At 43.1% G+C, this 21852-nt stretch overlaps 1 protein-coding gene across 2 annotated transcripts in view; it reads left to right on the top strand.

Annotated features, from left to right (window-relative positions):
• Positions 1–20885: 20885 nt before the first annotated feature.
• The window catches only part of LOC126248144 (transmembrane protein 135-like), a 107887-nt gene continuing 106920 nt past the window's right edge, over positions 20886–21852 (top strand). Inside the window, exon 1 of one of the 2 annotated variants that reach the window (XM_049948851.1) lies at positions 20886–21176. In XM_049948851.1, coding sequence (XP_049804808.1) covers positions 21030–21176 — 147 coding nt within the window. In that variant the 5' untranslated portion in view covers positions 20886–21029. Of the gene's footprint in view, positions 21177–21220; positions 21836–21852 lie in introns of those variants that run through there. The other variant, XM_049948862.1, reaches the window with a different exon arrangement.

Genomic DNA, 21852 nt, shown 5'->3' with positions numbered 1-21852 from the left:
CAAAGTCCGTCAACTGCACATACGGTTCACGTCCACGCTGTCGCGGCATGCTACCAGTGTTAAAGACTGCGATGGAGCTCCGTATGCCACGGCAAACTGGCTGACACTGACGGCGGCGGTGCACAAATGCTGCGCAGCTAGCGCCATTCGACGGCCAACACCGCGGTTCCTGGTGTGTCCGCTGTGCCGTGCGTGTGATCATTGCTTGTACAGCCCTCTCGCAGTGTCCGGAGCAAGTATGGTGGGTCTGACACACCGGTGTCAATGTGTTCTTTTTTCCATTTCCAGGAGTGTAGTTAGTAACTCACATCACTCTTCAGTGAAACACTATGGACCAGAAACAACCCCATGTATGTACTTAGAATGACTATTCAACCATGGAGGCGGACTCCTAGTGTTATTGCCGTATCAAAAACTACATCAAGTCTTTTTAATTCAATACCAACTAAATTTTCGTGAAAAATAGTGCTCCTTCGAAAATTATGTTTTGCAGTCAATGTATCTGCTCCAAATTTACTTTCCTAGGCTGTCGCTAGTTTTTGTTTCCTATCTTTTGTAAATTTTACATAGTCTTACCAAACACATTGTTATTCGTAAGTGTGAAAAAAAAGTCTTTATGGATAAAGATGATAAGCTTTTTCTTCTAGGAGATAAAGTGAGCAATGTCGCGTGAGGTTATAGCTGTGTGCACAATAGTTGATTTAACAGTAGTCTACTGTAATGTAAAAACAAGTTTACATGTTGCAATACACATTTGCTCTCTATAAATGTTTTATCCCTAGAATGTCTTCCTTATTCCATTAAACCACTCTCAGACATTCTGTGTACACATGTACAATAATCAGCCCAAGTTGATTTAACAGTAGTCTACTGTAATGTAAAAACAAGTTTACATGTTGCAATACACATTTGCTCTCTATAAATGTTTTATCCCTAGAATGTCTTCCTTATTCCATTAAACCACTCTCAGACATTCTGTGTACACATGTACAATAATCAGCCCAAGTGTCATGTATTCTTTACAGCTAATCACCACAGGCTATGTTCGTCATCACAGGATGATAAAAGTTTTATGTTTCCAAATAAGGCGAGTACCTTAGTGTAGGAAAATGATGCTGATGACCAATTTGATAAATTTAAAATGTAATTTGTACTACAAGGGAAAGTTAAATGTAATTTTTGTGTATGTGTGAATGTGTAAAAACAATAAATGTGATTTGTGCCTGATTTATTGCTTGGAAAGTAAAGAAAACATATAATACATCAATTTCATTTATTTTGTCTGAAAGTCTCTTCAATTTTATAGAAATTCTCTGTTAATCACACACATTATAATATTGATCATTCTACAACACTTGATTTAACCTGTACAAAATGCTTTTGCACATACTTAAACGTTCTCATTAAAAGAGTAAAGCATGATGGCAATGAAATTTATTGATGACTCTATATTATTTGACCCAAATATTTGTTTGTATTTGTGTGTGTGTGTGTGTGTGTGTGTGTGTATGCCTACATAATTTTGGAAAATAATAATCGAAACTTTTTGATATTGTGCCAATTTAGATGAAACTTACATAATTTTTATATGTAAGAAACATGCAGTATTATTGGATACTTTTGAATATGTTGTTATTGAACGTTTCATTTTTAATAGGTGCTAAAAAAATTTTCCACCAGTGACACTTTACATTTTTTTAAATTGTCCACAACTGCCATCTGCATATTTTCAGATTTTCTGCCACTGTCATATTGCACATTTTTCAATTTCCTGCCAATACCAACTTGATTATTTTTTAATTTACCACCCACTGCCACCTTGCAGTTGTTAAATTTATTACCAAAGTTATCTTGATGACTTTATGCATTCACAGTCATTGGCAATCTCATTGCCCTGGCATGTTGGCTGTTGTGTTCATAGTTGATATGCAGTGACTCTAAGCACTACAAACATTTAAGAAACGAATAAAATGTCAAAATATTTTTTACTGTATGTACAAAGCAAAGTATGTTATACATAACTTAGATTTATCGAACGTCTGTTCAACATGTGTTATCAAATAATAATTACTGAATTGATTGCAGAGTAACATTGATCACAGCAGAGGTCTGCATTGATGTTTCAAGCACCTTCTTGCTTCCCATTGTTGAAGAGCAATTCGGGGATGCCGATTGCATCTTTCAACACGATCGATCACCTCTTCATAATGTACGGCCTGTGGCGGAGTGGTTACACGACAATAACATCCCTGTAATGGACTGGCCTGCACGGAGTCTTGACCTAAATCCTATAGAACACCTTTGGGATGTTTTGGAACGCCGACTTCATGCCAGGCCTTACCGACCGACATCAATACCTCTTCTCAGTGCAGCACTCCATGAAGAATGGGCTGCCATTCCGCAAGAAACCTTCCAGCACCTGATTGAACGTATACCTGCGAGAGTGGAAGCAGTCATCGAGGCTAAGGGTGGGCCAACACCATATTAAATTCCAGCCGTATCGATGGAGGGCGCCACGAAATTGTAACTCATTTTCAGCCAGATGTCCGGATACCTTTTATCACATAGTGTAGTTGATGGTTGTTCGTGTTCGCAACTGCAAATACGTTTCATGCATTTTATAACGGCTGTCGTCGCATGCATGCATGTCCAAAGTAACATTGCATCGTTCATCTTAACAAGACAGGCACTGCAATATCGTATTCATTCGCCGGTACTGGGCAGTGGCTTTCAAGGAGTGGTGTCCGCCGAACGATGGACTCTCACCTTCTCCAATCGCAGCACCTATACCTGCATGATGTATCTCCACCCCCAACAACTCTGACAACATAACAGCTTTAGGAAGATGAATTTAACCATCTTCCAGGGCCCGGACTGCTGTCAGCAAGTTGGCACAACGTGACCCAATTGTGAACATCACTCCCGGTACCTCTCAACTTTGGCGTGCTGGCTCTTCTGCACCAAACTAGCAATCCGCAAGACAGTTATGCAGTTTGCAAAGACATGGCAACGTGGACTTACGACGTGGCGCTCACCGACCTCGGCCCCCTACCCTGTCGCCAGACTGACAACTAAAACGACACTGACTCAGACTCATCATTGATGAAGCGCCGATTAGAAAGGGCCATAATTCTCTCGCGACGACATGATCAAACAGCTGCAGAGGTATCCACCATGCAACACACTCTGGCGAACATGCGCTGATATCGTCGACGGTTTATCACACGCCTTAAGATGTGAGATAGTCGCCCCTGTACGACCACAGCAACCAGAGTGAAAGTCATGGGGAATAATTTTCATCTTTCCAGGAAAGAACTGTATATGACGTGGCGTGGAGGAAGAGCTGCAGCAGGTGACGTACAATCTTGACGCAGCAACAGTGATGGCATTAATGGAGGAAGTCAGGCCTGTAGGGGTGGGGGATGCCTTGGACAAGGGTGTGGTCAATAAGTCTCCAGGACTCCATGGATTACCAATCGAGTTTTACCAGACCATCCGTGACTTCATGGTTCCCTGCTGGAGTACCAGGTTTTGCGAACTCATGATCCACACTCAGTTGTGGATACGGAAAAATCTCAAGGAGGGAGCGCTAAAGATATCTTCAGCTACCTTTATTTTTACTTATGAATTCTACGCACCTATTCTTCCTGGCAAATTACATCGTCAATAGGACAATCAATGTCAGGGTGAGTGGTCAATAGAGCTAAGCCATTAAGTCGATCCTCCTTCATTGTCGCCCTCAGCCATGTCTTTGTACGCCGCAATGTTGAAAAACTTCTTTCTACTGTAGCAATAGACGCAGGTAGACAAGCAAACAGTTTGTACGGCGTGTGCAAAGCAGGGAGAGTCCCTATTTATATCGCTACATATCGAAGGTTCTCTGTACAATAAAACAGTAGAGTATTCGCGACTTTTCTCGAACAAATGCCAGACTGAATAACGTATCGTCATCACTAGAATGGCCGCGACTTCTCTCGTATATATGTGTTAGCCATCTATGTTCAAACAGAAACGTATAAAATACGATGACGCGGACGCGCGTGCTACATAGGGAAGTACAACTACTCGATAACTTGATTCATTCGAGTCAGCTGACGAAAGAGACAAACGCATAGCGCGCGGGCTGACTGGCGGGGGCGGCGCGGGTGCCAAGGCCAGAGGCCCCGCAAGAGGGTAGGGGAGACTGCATTGTATCGCCTACTTCAGTAGAAAGACTTCTTATACCGGTACACAAGCCAGCGGGAGAGTGACTGATCAACGACTATTGGCCACTTACAGTGTTGAATGCTGACTAGACGATCTTAGCCAGACTTGTGGCAGGTCACGTTAAGACGACGTTGCTGGCGATCATTGCCCCTGAACAGAAGTCGCAGTGCGGGGGAGGGGGATGCCAATATGCAAAAGGCTGGCAGCAACTACAAGTAATTAATAGCAATCGCCTTGACGTGCAGCCTGAGGGCAGCAGTCATCTCCATCGATTTCGATAGAGTGCACCTTAACTTCCTACTATAGGTGATGGACCACTTGGGATTTCTCACATGCCCCATCGAGACTCTGTGGCGCCTTTAGGCAGCAGCTAGCTCTCATGTCCGTGTCAACAGACGGATGATGGACCCATTATCCATTAAGAGGTCTCTACGAGAAGATTTCCCCCTTTCTGCCTAGCTTCATACAATCATTCTCGAGTCACTCCTTGGGGGTCTCAACTGCAGGCTATCTGGCATCACCGTGCAGGATATGACTTTCTGTTATGTGGTGTACGCTAACGACCTGCTACTGCTGGTTTGTACCATCAACGAATCCCGCAGCACACTAAACTGTATCGAGGATACAGACAGGCCATGGGCAGTCTTCTGAGCTTCAACAACTTGGTGGCGTTGGTTATCAGAGTAACTTCTACGAGTTACAGAACCGAGACGTTCGGGAGTCACTTTTACAAAGCATGTGAGCAAAACGGCCACGGCAAACTATCAACTGTTACATAGTGTGCATTAGAACCTGATCCAGAACTTGAACCTGCTGCAACATGTGGCAGTGTGCATTAGAACCTGATCCAGGACTTGAACCAGCTGCAACATGTGGCACCTCTACGTGGTGTCAAAACTCAGTCACTTGTATAGGTTCCTCCTCAACTAGCTTCAGTTATTTCCTATCCACAGCATTTGTATTTAAAATAAGTTACGACACTCTCACGCTCCTCCTGCATGATGGAGGGCTGGGAATGGTTAACATCCAGACACAGGCAGCTGCCCTCAGTATGATAAATATGTGGAAATGACGGACCAAACAATATTACTTCCTCACAGATGCCCGTCTCTAACGTACTTCCAGTGTCGGTTGCATAAGTCACGACAAAGCTGTCCCATGTACCGAATTCACTCCTGAATAAAGCTAGGCCTATATGTCGTCTCGGATCTCCCGCAACACGCCCGCCGAAGGAAAAAGATTTTTATATCTCCCTTCTGGGGGCGGTTCCACATACAGTTGTAAAAAGCAATCACCATTTTTCATTGGCCACGAGTGTCGAAAACGATGCATCACGACTTTCTATCGGCGACCAAGTGCACGACGTGGCGTGAAGTCACCAACAAAAAATATGTGATGAGATACTGGCTTCACGCTATCAGGTTAATCGACTCACCCCTTTGCACTGACTGTTGTCTCCTGAACACCGATCAACGTCTCTTCATTTGCGTGTTGTCGTCCAGCAAACGCTGGACGACAACACTATGTGATCAAAAGTATCCGGACATCTCATTGAAAATGACTTACAAGTTCGTGGCGCCCTCCATCGGTAATGCTGGAATTCAGTATGGTGTTGGCCTACCCTTAGCCTTGATGACAGCTTTCAATCTCGCAGGCATACGTTCAGTTAGGTGCTGGAAGGTTGGAATGGCAGCCCATTCTCATGGAGTGCTGCACTGAGGAGAGGTATTGATATCGGTCGGCGTTCCAAAACATTTCAAAGGTGTTCTATAGGATTCAGGTCAGGACTCTGTGCAGGCCAGTCGATTACAGGGATGTTTTTGTCGTGTAACCACTCCGCCACAGGCCGTGCATTATGAACAGGTGCTCGATCGTGTTGAAAGATGCAATCGGCATCGCCGAATTGCTCTTCAACAGCGGGAAGCAAGAAGGTGCTTAAAACATCAATGTAGGCCTGTGCTGTGATAGTGTAACACAAAAAACAAGGAATGCAAGCCCCCTCCAAGAAAAACACGACCACACCATAACACCACCGCCTCCGCATTTTACTCTTGGCACTGCACACGCTGGCAGATGACGTTCACTGGGCATTCCCCATATCCACACCTGCCATCGGTTCGCCACATTGTGTACCGTAATTCGTCACTCCACATAACGTTTTTCCACTGTTCAATCCTCCAATGTTTACGCTTCTTACACCAAGCGAGGAGTCGTTTGGCATTTACCGGCGTGATGTGTGGCTTATGAGCAGCCACTCGACCATGAAATCCAAGTTATCTCATCTCCCGCCTAACTGTCGTAGTACTTTCAGTGGAACCTGATGCAGTTTGGAATTCCTGTGTGATGGTCTGGATAGAGTCTGCCCATTATACACTACGACCCTCTTCAACTGTCTGCGGTCTGTCACTCAACAGACAATGTCGGCTCTTACGCTTTGTGCTGTACGTGTCCCTTCACGTTTCCACTTCACTATCATATCGGAAACAATTGATCTAGAGAGATTAGGAGTGTGGAAATCTCGCGTACAGACGTATGACACAAGTGATACCCAATCACCTGACCACGTTCGAAGTCCGTTAGTTCCATGGAGCGCCCCATTCTGTTCTTTCACGATGTCTAATGACTACTGTCACTGATATGGAGTATCTGGCAGTAGGTGACAGCACAATGCACCTAATATAAAAGAACGTATGTTTTTGGGGGTGTCAGGGTACTTTTGATCACGTAGTGTATCTTGCTACCTCCGTGTCTCTCCTGATGTGACTGAACCTTGGACTCCCTCTATCCAGATTACTATTACTTTTCTTTCACAAATTATCTTGTGCTTAAATGGTTCAAAGGAATGACCATTGAATATGTCTGAGGCGAAGTGGAGAAAGTGGAGCTTAAGTACTGGTGGTACCTGCAAAACGCTCACCTTGCCCTCGAACATATACCGAGGTACCACATGCTCTTCACAAATTATTTACCTAGTGTTTTCGTTACCCCCTCCCCCGCCCTAATTGGTGAGTGCTAAGCTCAGTCTGGTGTACCGAGCAGCATCACATTGAAGACACAAATTTCTTAATTGTAAGCAGTGAGGAAGGAAAGAAACTGGCTGATTCATGAAAAGTTGAATTCATTGGAGCATTAGCAAAGCAGAATGAATCTGCTGTAGATATTTTTACAAGCCATTGCTGGAAATAGAAAACGCCAATGGCTGTGGAGAAGAAAAATTCAGCTGCACTATTTCTTGAAGAAAGATGCTTTTAGATGAAGTAGTATACACTTTTTATATTTGTTTATCATTTCAATGAGATTTTTTGCAACAATATATTTTATAGGTTTTCATTTGTGCACATTTGCTAATCATATTTACAAAATTTAAAAAAAATTGTAGCACCTTGGATCCTATCGCCTTGGGAAAACTTTTGGGAATAATTAAGGACAACGTCTGCAGAGAGGTAGTTAATTTTTTATGGTAGGAAAAAAGAGTTAGTGTCGATGTCTTCAGTGCGAATGTACATGGATTCAATACTTGGTACCTCCTCAGATTTTTTCGATCGACAAAAGTCTGGACAGAATCCACTCAGCCCTTGTGAAGCCAAATGAGAAGCTGCTTAATAAAGAAACAGTAGCATCCTCAGAATTCATCCACTGTCAATGACGGCTGCAGTGATTCGTGGCATGCTGATCACATGCCCCACAATCATAGATCACTCTCGTACTGTCTCGTAGACACAAATTGGCCAGTCGGAACAGACCTGAACTGTGGGTGGTGTTCACTTTTACATAGAATATTCTAAGGGATTCTGCAGCAATTTTGCTAGTCTGCTCTTTTACCTTAGTGATGTACAGCAATCACATGCGCTTTATTTCAGTTTCTTGTCACTATCCTCTGTGCAAGAGATTCTCAATAAATGCAAACTACTGTAAGAAAGACACCAATGCCGAACCGGCTGACTGTTTGTCCTGAACTCATCCAATTGCTTTTCAACGCCATGGATGTCTTTTTCTGTGTTCTATATACATATTGTGCCTTCTGTAACTATTCAGATTTTCCCTGTGCACAGCGTCGCAGTCCAACCGTCATGGTCGATTGTTCTTCACCGTTTCCCCACTTCTTAAAACCGTATACAGTGTACCAGGACATTGTTGTCGATGCTCGATAATACCGCCCATTGGCTCGAAACAGTGACACTCTGAACATTCTAGAAGATCAACCATGTGCAGACGTCAGAAGTTAACTGCTGGTCGATCATTGGGAAGGGTATTGATACCGGTTTCTTGTACTTTGGACGTGGTGTTCTGTTGCCTTTGCCGTCTGCTTTCAAGGTAAGAAACTTTCGCAAGAATCGTAACGACTATTCACGAGCTCTTATGATGGAGGGGGCTCGACGGTCACTGTCAAGGAGTCTCTGTAAAACTCATCATTGAACTAAATAACTGTGTAAAAAATCATGCAGAAATTGTATGTACATTTTCGATTTCTTCAAGGAATCCAAAATAGAAGAACAAAAGTCAAGCATGAGTGGTTCAAGGACCTTTGAAGGTACCTTTTACGTAGCACCGAATCTAGGACTTGAATCTGTTTCACTGAGTGAGGTGACACAGTGGTTAGCACATTAAACTCACTTTCGGGAAGACGGCGGCCTAAATCGTCATCTGTCTGTCCAACATTAGGTTTTGTAGATAAAATCACTCAAGGCAAAAGTCGGGATGGTCCTGTAAAAAAAGACACAGCTTGTTGTCAGGAGCTTTTGAAGTTAACTCTCTAGAGCCAATCGCAAACACCGGTGATCCTGAGAGTCTGATGAGGCGAGATTTACTATCGAGAGTGGCTGGCGGGGAGGTATATGAAGTGCTCACACGAGTAGCGTCCATGCTATGACCGCTAGGCAGCTTCCAGTGGCGGCTCGTGAGTATACATTTTTGCATTCAGATAATTTTGAGAGCGTCTGCTGTGTAACAGTTACGCTTATCAAAACGTTTATACAACTACAGCCACTACCAGTCGTAATAATAATAATAATAATAAGATGCATAACCTATCTGACAAAAGAAAGAATTATTTTTGTGGAATTTTGTTGTTTTGTACGTAATGAAGTACAGTTTAGAGCAGTAACGAGATGATGTATAAGCTTTCGCAACGCTCCATTTCGCATTTTTGTGTAAATGGAAGTTTTCATGAAGTCCATTTTTTTCGGACAAATGTACAAGATTGCTAACAGATGTATTAGTTCACACTCTTACTTCTGGACTGAAAATCAGCTTTTCTTACGCTGCAACCACGCAACAACTTGTGCTAACGGTACACTTCCTTGTAAAATGTTCGTTTCTAGACACACATATTTGATTTCGTCAGTCTCTCAATCAAAGGATCTGTTCTCCGAGGCCGTATTACTTTTACAACTAACTTCTCCTGGTAACTTACGTTTCTGTTGCCAGAATGAGATTTTCACTCTACAGCGGAGTGTGCGCTGATATGAAACATCCCAGCAGATTAAAGCTGTGTGCAGGACCGAGACTTGAACTTGGGACCTTCGCCTTTCGCGGGCAAGCGCTCTACTGACTGAGCTGCCCAGGCATGACTCAGGACCTGTCCTTTAGTTTTCTGTTAGCATTTAAAATAGAGTCAACATAGTTCATGTTTACACTGCACACGAAATCCGATTTCCACACAATAAACAACCAACTCCAAACACAAACTTCCGTTTGTAGAAATGATTAAACTCAGGCAGTAACGTCTGCCGACATGGTCACTTGACTAGAATACAAATGAGACACTGAGATCCATAAGGGCTCACAATAAAGTGAATTTCAGAGAGACCAGAGATAACAGCTTTTCGTGAATTTTCATATAAACGATGTGGCCCTACAGTACAGATAAACCTAACTCACCATAAGATCAACAGATTTCAGAAGCATGAATAAATGCTACAATCTCACAATCGATGGTGATGTTCAAAGGGCCTTATGATTCTCAGCGCCTCAAATGGATTACTGTTCTATAATATTCGTAGCTTAATATAATGTAACTCATCCAGAAACACACGAAACAGGTTTACTGTCAGTACAACTTCAACATATACTGACGTCCGATCTGATTTTACTATACAGTGAGTGAATTAGCATATCTGAGGAGTGGGCTGTTATCTAACAGGATGCCGAGCGAATGGGATAAAAGTTTGCTTCAGTGTGCTAGCACCTGGTGACACTGACGTAAACTTACAGTTGAGAGGTGCTGCTGTGCGCATCAACTGTGTATGTTGTTTATCAAATACGTATGTTACAGGAGAAAGAAATCTGGCGTTCTACGGTCGGAGCGTGGAATGTCAGATCCCTTAACCGGACAGGCAGGTTAGAAAATTTAAAAAGGGAAATGGATAGGTTAAAGTTAGATATAGTGGGAATTAGTGAAGTTTGGTGGCAGGAGGAACAAGACTTCTGGCAGGTGAATACAGGATTATACACTCCTGGAAATGGAAAAAAGAACACATTGAAACCGGTGTGTCAGACCCACCATACTTGCTCCGGACACTGCGAGAGGGCTGTACAAGCAATGATAACACGCACGGCACAGCGGACACACGAGGAACCGCGGTGTTGGCCGTCGAATGGCGCTAGCCGCGCAGCATTTGTGCACCGCCGCCGTCAGTGTCAGCCAGTTTGCCGTGGCATACGGAGCTCCATCGCAGTCTTTAACACTGGTAGCATGCCGCGACAGCGTGGACGTGAACCGTATGTGCAGTTGACGGACTTTGAGCGAGGGCGTATAGTGGGCATGCGGGAGGCCGGGTGGACGTACCGCCGAATTGCTCAACACGTGGGGCGTGAGGTCTCCACAGTACATCGATGTTGTCGCCAGTGGTCGGCGGAAGGTGCACGTGCCCGTCGACCTGGGACCGGACCGCAGCGACGCACGGATGCACGCCAAGACCGTAGGATCCTACGCAGTGCCGTAGGGGACCGCACCGCCACTTCCCAGCAAATTAGGGACACTGTTGCTCCTGGGGTATCGGCGAGGACCATTCGCAACCGTCTCCATGAAGCTGGGCTACGGTCCCGCACACAGTTAGGCCGTCTTCCGCTCACGCCCCAACATCGTGCAGCCCGCCTCCAGTGGTGTCGCGACAGGCGTGAATGGAGGGACGAATGGAGACGTGTCGTCTTCAGCGATGAGAGTCGCTTCTGCCTTGGTGCCAATGATGGTCGTATGCGTGTTTGGCGCCGTGCAGGTGAGCGCCACAATCAGGACTGCATACGACCGAGGCACACAGGACCAACACCCGGCATCATGGTGTGGGGAGCGATCTCCTACACTGGCCGTACACCACTGGTGATCGTCGAGGGGACACTGAATAGTGCATGGTACATCCAAACCGTCATCGAACCCATCGTTCTACCATTCCTAGACCGGCAAGGGAACTTGCTGTTCCAACAGGACAATGCACGTCCGCATGCATCCCGTGCCACCCAACGTGCTCTAGAAGGTGTAAGTCAACTACCCTGGCCAGCAAGATCTCCGGATCTGTCCCCCATTGAGCATGTTTGGGACTGGATGAAGCGTCGTCTCACGCGGTCTGCACGTCCAGCACGAACGCTGGTCCAACTGAGGCGCCAGGTGGAAATGGCATGGCAAGCCGTTCCACAGGACTACATCCAGCATCTCTACGATCGTCTCCATGGGAGAATAGCAGCCTGCATTGCTGCGAAAGGTGGATATATACTGTACTAGTGCCGACAATGTGCATGCTCTGTTGCCTGTGTCTATGTGCCTGTGGTTCTGTCAGTGTGATCATGTGATGTATCTGACCCCAGGAATGTGTCAATAAAGTTTCCCCTTCCTGGGACAATGAATTCACGGTGTTCTTATATCAATTTCCAGAAGTGTAGATACAAAATCAAATACGGGTAATGCAGGAGTAGGTTTAATATTGTTGTTGTGGTCTTCAGTCCTGAGACTGGTTTGATGCAGCTCTCCATGCTAATCTATCCTGTGCAAGCTCCTTCATCTCCCAGTACCTACTCCAACCTACATCCTTCTGAATCTGCTTAGTGTATTCATCTCTTGGTCTCCCTCCACGATTTTTACCCTCCACGCTGCCCTCCAATGCTAAATTGGTGATCCCTTGATGCCTCAGAACATGTCATACCAACCGAACCCTTCTTCTAATCAAGTTGTGCCACAAACTTCTCTTCTTCCCAATCCTATTCAATACCTCCTCATTAGTTACGTGATCTACCCACCAAATCTTCAACATTTTTTTGTAGCACCACATTTCGAAAGCTTCTATTCTCTTCTTGTCCAAACTATTTATTGTCCATGTTTCACTTCCATACATGGCTACACTCCGTACAAATACTTTCAGAAACGACTTCCAGACACTTAAATCTATACTCGATGTTAACAAATTTCTCTTCTTCAGAAACGCTTTCCTTGCCATTGCCAGTCCACATTTTATATCCTCTCTACTTCGACCATCATCAGTTATTTTGGTCCCCAAATAGCAAAACTCCTTTACTACTTTAAGTGTCTCATTTTCTAATCTAATTCCCTCAGCATCACCCCACTTAATTCGACTACATTCCACTATCCTCGTTTTGCTTTTGTTGATGTTCATCTTATATTCTGCTTTCAAGACACTATCCATTCCGTTCAACTGCTCTTCCAAGTCCTTTGCTGTCTCTGACAGAATTACAATGTCATCGGCGAACCTCAAAGTTTTTATATCTTCTCCCTGGATTTTAATACCTACTCTGAATTTTTCTTTTGTTTCCTTTACTGCTTGTTCGATATACAGATTGAATAACATCGGGGAGAGGCTGCAACCCTGTCTTACTCCCTTCCCAACCACTGCTTCCCTTTCATGTCCCTCGACTCTTATAACTGCCATCTGGTTTCAGTACAAATTGTAAATAGCCTTTCGCTCCCTGTATTTTACCCCTGCCACCTTTGGAATTTGAAAGAGAGTATTCCAGCCAACATTGTCAAAAGCTTTCTCTAAGTCTACAAATGCTAGAAACGTAGGTTTGCCTTTCCTCAATCTTTCTTCTAAGATAAGTCGTAAGGTCAGTATTGCCTCACGTGTTCCAGTATTTCTACGGAATCCAAACTGATCTTCCCCGAGGTCAGCTTCTACTAGTTTTTCCATTCGTCTGTAAATAATTCGCGTTAGTATTTTGCAGCTGTGGCTTATTAAACTGTTAGTTCGGTAATTTTCACATCTGTCAACACCTGCTTTCTTTGGGATTGGAATTATTATATTCTTCTTGAAGTCTGAGGGTATTTCGCCTGTTTCATACATCTTGCTCACCAGATGGTAGAGTTTTGTCAGGACTGGCTCTCCCAAGGCCGTCAGTAGTTCCAATGGAATGTTGTCTACTCCGGGGGCCTTGTTTCGACTCAGGTCTTTCAGTGCTCTGTCAAACTCTTCACGCAGTATCGTATCTCCCATTTCATCTTCATCTACATCCTCTTCCATTTCCATAATATTGTCCTCAAGTACATCGACCTTGTATAGACCCTCTATATACTCCTTCCACCTTTCTGCTTTCCCTTCTTTGCTTAGAACTGGTTTTCCATCTGAGCTCTTGATGTTCATACAAGTGGTTATCGTGTCTCCAAAGGTCTCTTTAATTTTCCTGTAGGCTGTATCTATCTTACCCCTAGTGAGATAAGCCTCTACATCCTTACATTTGTCCTCTAGCCTTCCCTGCATAGCCATTTTGCACTTCCTGTTGATCTCATTTTTGAGACGTTTGTATTCTTTTTTGCCTGCTTCATTTACTGCGTTTTTATATTTTCTCCTTTCATCAATTAAATTCAGTATTTCTTCTGTTACCCAAGGATTTCTACTAGCCCTCGTCTTTTTACCTATTTGATCCTCTGCTGCCTTCACTACTTCATCCCTCAAAGCTACCCATTCTTCTTCTACTGTATTTCTTTCCCCCATTCCTGTCAATTGTTCCCTTATGCTCTCCCTGAAACTCTGTACAACCTCTGGTTGTTTCAGTTTATCCAGGTCCCATCTCCTTAAATTCCCACCTTTTTGCAGTTTCTTCAGTTTTAATCTACAGGTCATAACCAATAGATTGTGGTCAGAGTCCACATCTGCCCCTGGAAATGTCTTACAATTTAAAACCTGGTTCCTAAATCTCTGTCTTACCATTATATAATCTATCTGATACCTTTTAGTATCTCCAGGGTTCTTCCATGTATACAACCTTCTATCATGATTCTTAAACCAAGTGTTAGCTATGATTAAGTTGTGCTCTGTGCAAAATTCTACCAGGCGGCTTCCTCTTTCATTTCTTAGCCCCAATCCATATTCACCTACTAAGTTTCCTTCTCTCCCTTTTCCTACACTCGAATTCCAGTCACCCATGACTATTAAATTTTCGTCTCCCTTCACTATCTGAATAATTTCTTTTATTTCATCATACATTTCTTCAATTTCTTCGTCATCTGCCGAGTTAGTTGGCATATAAACTTGTACTACTGTAGTAGGTGTGGGCTTCGTATCTATCTTGGCCACAATAATGCGTTCACTAAGCTGTTTGTAGTAGCTTACCCGCACTCCTATTTTTTTATTCATTATTAAACCTACTCCTGCATTACCCCTATTTGACTTTGTGTTTATAACCCCGTATTCACCTGACCTGAAGTCTTGTTCCTCCTGCCACCGAACTTCACTAATTCCCACTATATCTAACTTTAACCTATCCATTTCCCTTTGCAAATTTTCTAACCTACCTGCCCGATTAAGGGACCTGACATTCTACGCTCCGATCCGTAGAACGCCAGTTTTCTTTCTCCTGATAACGACATCCTCTTGAGTAGTCCCCGCCCGGAGATCCGAGTGGGGGACTATTTTACCTCCGGAATATTTTACCCAAGAGGACGCCATCATCATTTAATCATACAGTAAAGCTGCATGCCCTCGGGAAAAATTACGGCCGTAGTTTCCCCTTGATTTCAGCCGTTCGCAGTACCAGCACAGCAAGGCCGTTTTGGTTACTGTTACAAGGCCAGATCAGTCAATCATCCAGACTGTTGCCCTTGCAACTACTGAAAAGGCTGCTGCCCCTCTTCAGGAACCACACGTTTGTCTGGCCTCTCAACAGATACCCCTCCGTTGTGGTTTAATACCTACTCCAAATTTTTCTTTTGTTTCCTTTACTGCTTGCTCAATATACAGATTGAATAACATCGGGGAGAGGTTACAAGCCTGTCTCACTTCCTTCCCAACCACTGCTTCCCTTTCATGCCCCTCGACTCTTATAACTGCCATCTGGTTTCTGTACAAATTGTAAATGGCCTTTCGCTCCTTGTATTTTACCCCTGGAACCTTTAGAATTTGAAAGAGAGTATTCCAGTCAACATTGTCAAAAGCTTTCTCTAAGACTACAAATGCTAGAAACGTAGGTTTGCCTTCCTTAATCTTTCTTCTAAGATGAGTCGTAAGGTCAGTATTGCCTCACGTGTTCCAACATTTCTACGGAATCCAAACTGATCTTCCCCGAGGTCGGCTTCTACCAGTTTTTCCATTCATGTGTAAATAATTCGCGTTAGTATTTTGCAGCTGTGGCTTATTAAACTGATCGGGCGCTGACAACCTCGTTGTTGTGCGCCCTAAAATACTAATCATCATCATCATCGTTATTAAACTGATAGTTCGGTAATTTTCACATCTGTCAACACCTGCTTTCTTTGGGATTGGAATTATTATATTCTTCTTGAAGTCTGAGGGTATTTCGCCTGTCTCGTGTATCTTGCTCACCAGATGGTAGAGTTTTGTCAGGACTGGCTCTCCCAAGGCCGTCAGTAGTTCTAATGGAATGTTGTGTACTCCCGGGGCCTTGTTTCGACTCAGGTCTTTCAGTGCTCTGTCAAACTCTTCACGCAGTAGTAGGTTTAATAATGAATAGAAAATAGGAATGCGGGTAAGCTACTAAAAACAGCATAGTGAACGCATTATTGTGGCTAAGATAGACATGAAGCCCACACCTACCACAGTAGTACAAGTTTATATGCCAACTAGCTCCGCAGATGACAAAGAGATTGATGAAATGTATGATGAGACAAAAGAAATTATTCAGATAGTGAAGGGATACGAAAATTTAATAGCCATGGGTGACTGGAATTCGGTAGTAGGAAAAGAGAGAGAAGGAAACGTAGTGGGTGAATATGGATTAAGGGGGGGGGGGGGGGGGAGAAATGAAAGAGGAATCTGCCTGGTAGAATTTTGCACAGAGCATAACTTAATCATAGCTAACACTTGGTTCAAGAATCATGAAAGAAGGTTGTATACATGGAAGAAGCCTGGAGATACTAGAAGGTATCAGATAGATTATATAATGGTAAGACAGAGATTTAGGAACCAGGCTTTACATTGTAGGACATTTCCTGGGGCAGATGTGGACTCTGACCACAATCTATTGGTTATGAATTATAGATTAAAACTGAAGAAATTTCAAAAAGGTGGGTATTTGAGGAGATGGGACCTGGATAAACTGACTAAACCAGAGGTTGTAGAGAGCTTCAGAGAAAGCGTTAGGGAACGATTGACAAGAAAGGGGGAAAGAAATACAGTAGAAGAAGAATGGTTGGCTTTGAGAGACGAAATAGTGAAAGTAGCAGAGGATCGAGTAGGTAAAAAGACGAGGGCTAATATAAATCTATAGGTAACAGAAGAAATATTAAATTTAATTGATGAAAGAAGAAAATATAAAAATGCAGTAAATGAAACAGCCAAAAAGGTATACAAACGTCTCAAAAATAAGATCGACAGGAAGTGCAAAATGGCTAAGCAGGGATGGCTAGAGGACAAATGTAAGGATGTAGGGGCATATCTCACTAGGGGTAAGATAGATACTACCTAAAATTAAAATTAAAGAGAGCTTTGGACAATAGAGAACCACTTGCATGCATATCAAGTGCTCACTTGGAAACCCAGTTCTAAGCAAAGAAGGGAAGCAGAAGAGTGGAAGGAGTATATAGAGGGTCTATACAAGGGTGATGTACTTGAGGACAATTTTATAGAAATGGAAGAGAATTTAGATGAAGGTGAAATAGGAGATACGATACTGCGTGAAGAGTTTAGCAGAGCACTGAAGGACGTAAGTCGAAACAAGGCCCCAGGAGTAGACAACATTACATTAGAACTACTGAAAGCCTTGGGAGAGCCAGGCCCAGGAAAACTTTGCCATCTGGTGAGCGAGATGTATGAGATAGGTGAAATACTCTCAGACTTCAAGAAGAATATAATAATTCCAATCCCAAAGAAAGCAGGTTTTGACAGATGATAAAATTACCGAACTATTAGTTTAATAAACCACGGTTGCAAAACACTAACACGAATTCTTTACAGAGGAATGGAAAGACTGGTAGAAGCCGACCTCGGGCATGATCTGTTTGAATTCCGTAGAAATGTTGGAACACATGAGGCAATACTGACCCTACGACTTACCTTAGAAAATAGATTAAGGAAAGGCAAACCTACGTTTCTAGCATTTGTAGACTTAGAGAAAGCTTTTGACAATGTTGACTGGAATACTCTCTTTCAAATTCTAAAGGTGGCAGGGGTAAAATACAGGGAGCGAAAGGCTATTTACAATTTGTTCAGAAACCAGATGGCAATTATAAGAGTGAGACAGGATTGTAGCTTATCCCCGATGTTATTCAATTTGTACATTGAGCAAGCAGTAAAGGAAACAAAAGAAAAATTCGGGGTTGGAATTAAAATCCATGGAGAAGAAATAAAAACTTTGAGGTTCGCCGATGACATTGTAATTCTGTCAGAGACAGCAAAGGACTTGGAAGATCAGTAGAACGGAATGGATGGTGTCTTGAAAGGAGGATATAAGATGAACATCAACAAAAGCAAAACGAGGATAATGGAATGTAGTCGAATTAAGTCGGGTGATGTTGAGGGTATTAGATTAGGAAATGAGACACTGTAAGTAGTAAAGGAGTTTTGCTATTTGGGGAGCAAAATAACTGATGATGGTCGAAGTAGAGAGGATATAAAATGTAGACTGGCAATGGCAAGGAAAGCGTTTCTGAAGAAGAGAAATTTGTTGACATCGACCATAGATTTAAGTGTCAGGAAGTCGTTTCTGAAAGTATTTGTATGGAATGTAGCCATGTATGGAAGTGAAACGCGGGCGATAAATAGTGTGGACAAGTAGGGAATAGAAGCTTTCGAAATGTGGTGCTACAGAAGAATGCTGACGATTAGATGGGTAGATCACATAACTAATGGAGAGGTACTGAACAGAATTGGAGAGTTGATAAATTTGTGGCACAACTTGACTAGAAGAAGGGATCGGTTGGTTGGGCATATTCTGAGGCATCAAAGGATCACCAATTTAGTTTTGGAGGGCAGCGTGGAGAGTAAAAATCGTAGAGGGAGACCAAGAGATGAATACACTAACAGCCGGCCGAAGTGGCCGTGCGGTTAAAGGCGCTGCAGTCTGGAACCGCAAGACCGCTACGGTCGCAGGTTCGAATCCTGCCTCGGGCATGGATGTTTGTGATGTCCTTAGGTTAGTTAGGTTTAACTAGTTCTAAGTTCTAGGGGACTAATGACCTCAGCAGTTGAGTTCCATAGTGCTCAGAGCCATTTGAACCATTTTTGAATACACTAACAGATTCAGAAGGATGTAGGTTGCAGTAGGTACTGGGAGATGAAGAACTTTGCACAGGATAGAGTAGCATGGAGAGTTCCATCAAACCAGTCTCAGGACTGAAGACCACAACAACAACAACATGTATTTGGCCCTTACGGCAATTACCTCACGCGTGTTGCGCACGCGCAAAGCCCCTTAAAACGTGCACAACTGAAGCTGAAGGTATGTTTGCGATCCTGGTGTCAAGCTTCCAGAGTCTGGAGGAGTAGTAGCGCTGTAGATTAAGTGTTGCATCTTTCAGATTTCAGCAAGTATGTTACGTTTAACAGCATTCAAAGAAAAATAACCAGTAAATCTGCGAGATTTCGAAATTTAGGGTGTTCGTGTGCTCTTGTGCTCTTACACAGCAGCCGCCACTGGTATCTCCCACTATCGCCAGTGGAGAGTTTTCGATGTGAGTTCGTCGCACAAACAGCAACTTGCTGCCACTGTAGAAATTGACACCATTTACGGGACAAGAAAAGAGACGAGCGAAGAATGAAGACAGAAACCAGACTCCTATGCTCTGGAACCCGTACCCATTGTAGGTCATGCTGTTGCCAGTAAATATGTTTCATAGTTTTGTACTGGCGTAAGATAAGACAGTGTACTAGAGTGAGTGGTTTGTGATTATGAGGTCACTGAGATATTGTATCTGGGTTGTGGCGTACAGTGGATCGCCCAGAAATTTCCATATTTCCCCTGGAATAACGGAAAAAATAAAACTGCAGATTCGCAGAAATATTTGACATACCAATTTAAGGACCATTTCATGATTACTGAAGGTGAACTGACATGGCGGTATAGGCATATCGTGAGCTGAACATGAAAGCACAATGTATAATAGTAAACTAGCTAAATTACTTTGTGTTGTGCATGCAAACAGTCCGGAAATAATGAATTCAAGTACAGCGAAATACGGCCAATTACTGTGGTAACTGTCTTCTGCTCCACTTCCCCTTTTAAGACTTTACATTTTTTTCATTCTTGAGATACCTCATTATTTTGGTTCATAGAAGTCAGTCAGCTGCATCGTTTGTTACATAGACCAAATTTTCTAGGCTATGTTCCTAGAAATAATCAGGTTGGGAGCTGAGAGTATTATGTTAGTCTGTGGTATCTCTAAGAGGTTCCATAGAGTGTTCTACTTAGCGAGCGATACTGCGAGCGCTGTCGTCACATATCTACTCGCGAGTTGATTGTGATGTGTCATCTCTGCGTGAGCGGTCGAACCGTGAACTTTTAACTCTCATCCTAATGCGAGCTGGCTCTGTGCATGCGTTTACGGTTCTGTAATGGTTATGCACTTGAAGGACCTCGCCGTCGACAGGACACTACACCCTACTTTTCTTTCCTTTTCCTACGAATGCATTTGCTGTACTTTTTGCAAGAAACACTTTCAGAGCACATGGCCATTACAAGTTAACTATTGCCCGTGGTTGAATTGTTAAGGAAAGAGATTCTGGTAGTGCGAACTACTACGAGGGTACATTTTTAAATTTTTTTTATAAATCTTTAAAAAGGTTGTTTTAAAGCATTTTTTTTTCGTCAGCAGTAACGGCGGCGGACCGTCACAAATCAAGCACTGACTTAACACAGCCACCCTAGATTTAATACCGAAACATAGTAACTTGAAGCGGAAGTAATGTATTTGCTTTCGTGGATTTGGCTTCACTCGATACCGATGCTACCGTACTATTTGGATCTGGTGTACATAAATAGTTTTGTTCGAGAATGGTTATGTTTTTTCCAGATATTAAAGTGACATTAAAAGAATTTCGTATTACCTTCGCTCACGTCACGTTTATCAAAGCATTACATAGTTGAAAGTATTTTAGGGGAAAAAAGTTTGCAGACACAGCGTATTGAGAATTGCGCTCGAAGTATTCGGTTTAGCGATACGTGTCGTTTTTATTCTATAGTGACACGAAGGAGCTAGCAATTTTGAATTATAGATTTATCAGAGTGTAAAGTGTAAACAGTAGGCAATCGTGCTGACTATGACGCTGTTACGTTGGCAACGGTAACAACGTCCCTGTTTATGTATGCATATTGTTATCTCAGTGACTGTTGTAACAAGGTACATGTTGTGATGACAGGTCAGTGACTGGCAACTATAGGCTAGTCGTGAGAGGGAGTCACAAATGACTATCATAACGTAGTCGTGAGCGATGGTTGCATTCAGTAAATTTCAAACAGTGCCTCACACATGCTTGGAGTATGTGCACCCGTGGACAAAATCTTGCAGCGACGCTGCAACTAGTTCGGGATGTACAACTTTCCAGGAGTCCTTCCGAATTTACGTAACTGTGTATATGGTAAGTTGTGAGGCGCAGAATGACATTTGTGTCAGTATAACCTGAATCTTTGTACAAGTTATCAGACACATGCCAAGTTAGTTTTCATTGTCATTTCTAAACTGCAACCTGTGAGCGCAAGTAATTAAGACGACAGTTTGGATTTAAGAAACAATGCATATTGCAGTACTTTTGTGCCCAAAATTGGACAGGATGCTTATGTAAACATACCGCGTAACAGCCCAGATTTCCCTTCACCGTTTAATAAAAGGAAACCTGTGACACTAGTTAAGTATGTCGTAGAATTGAATTGAAACGCACAGGAATCCAGAGGATGGAAGGAACCGCACCGTAACGAAGCACGGGAAGTAAATCAACATAAAATGGGTCATTGTGTTTAGTAGTGCTTATCTATTTACATGTGCCTACACAGACGTTGTTCTGAACGTTGGGGTTTATGGTTCTTTGATAAGAAAAGTTGTTCATGACTTCTTCACTGCTGCTAACGGCAAGAAAGCATTACGTTCCTTGTAATGGCACTGTTCAGCAAGCCAGTTGTTATTGAACAAACGTGTAGAGAGTATACACATTGCTACACTAGTTCTTGCACCACAGCTTCTGTAGATTTCGGCTGTATAATACTACAAGGGGCATTTCCACTTTATTCAAGTCTATATTTGGTGAGTACTAGTCTGCA

Source organism: Schistocerca nitens, chromosome 1, assembly GCF_023898315.1.
Source record: "Schistocerca nitens isolate TAMUIC-IGC-003100 chromosome 1, iqSchNite1.1, whole genome shotgun sequence".
Classification (NCBI taxonomy): Eukaryota; Metazoa; Arthropoda; class Insecta; order Orthoptera; family Acrididae; genus Schistocerca; species Schistocerca nitens.
Note: the sequence above shows the minus strand (reverse complement) of the source record. Positions and strands in the feature narration are given on the sequence as shown.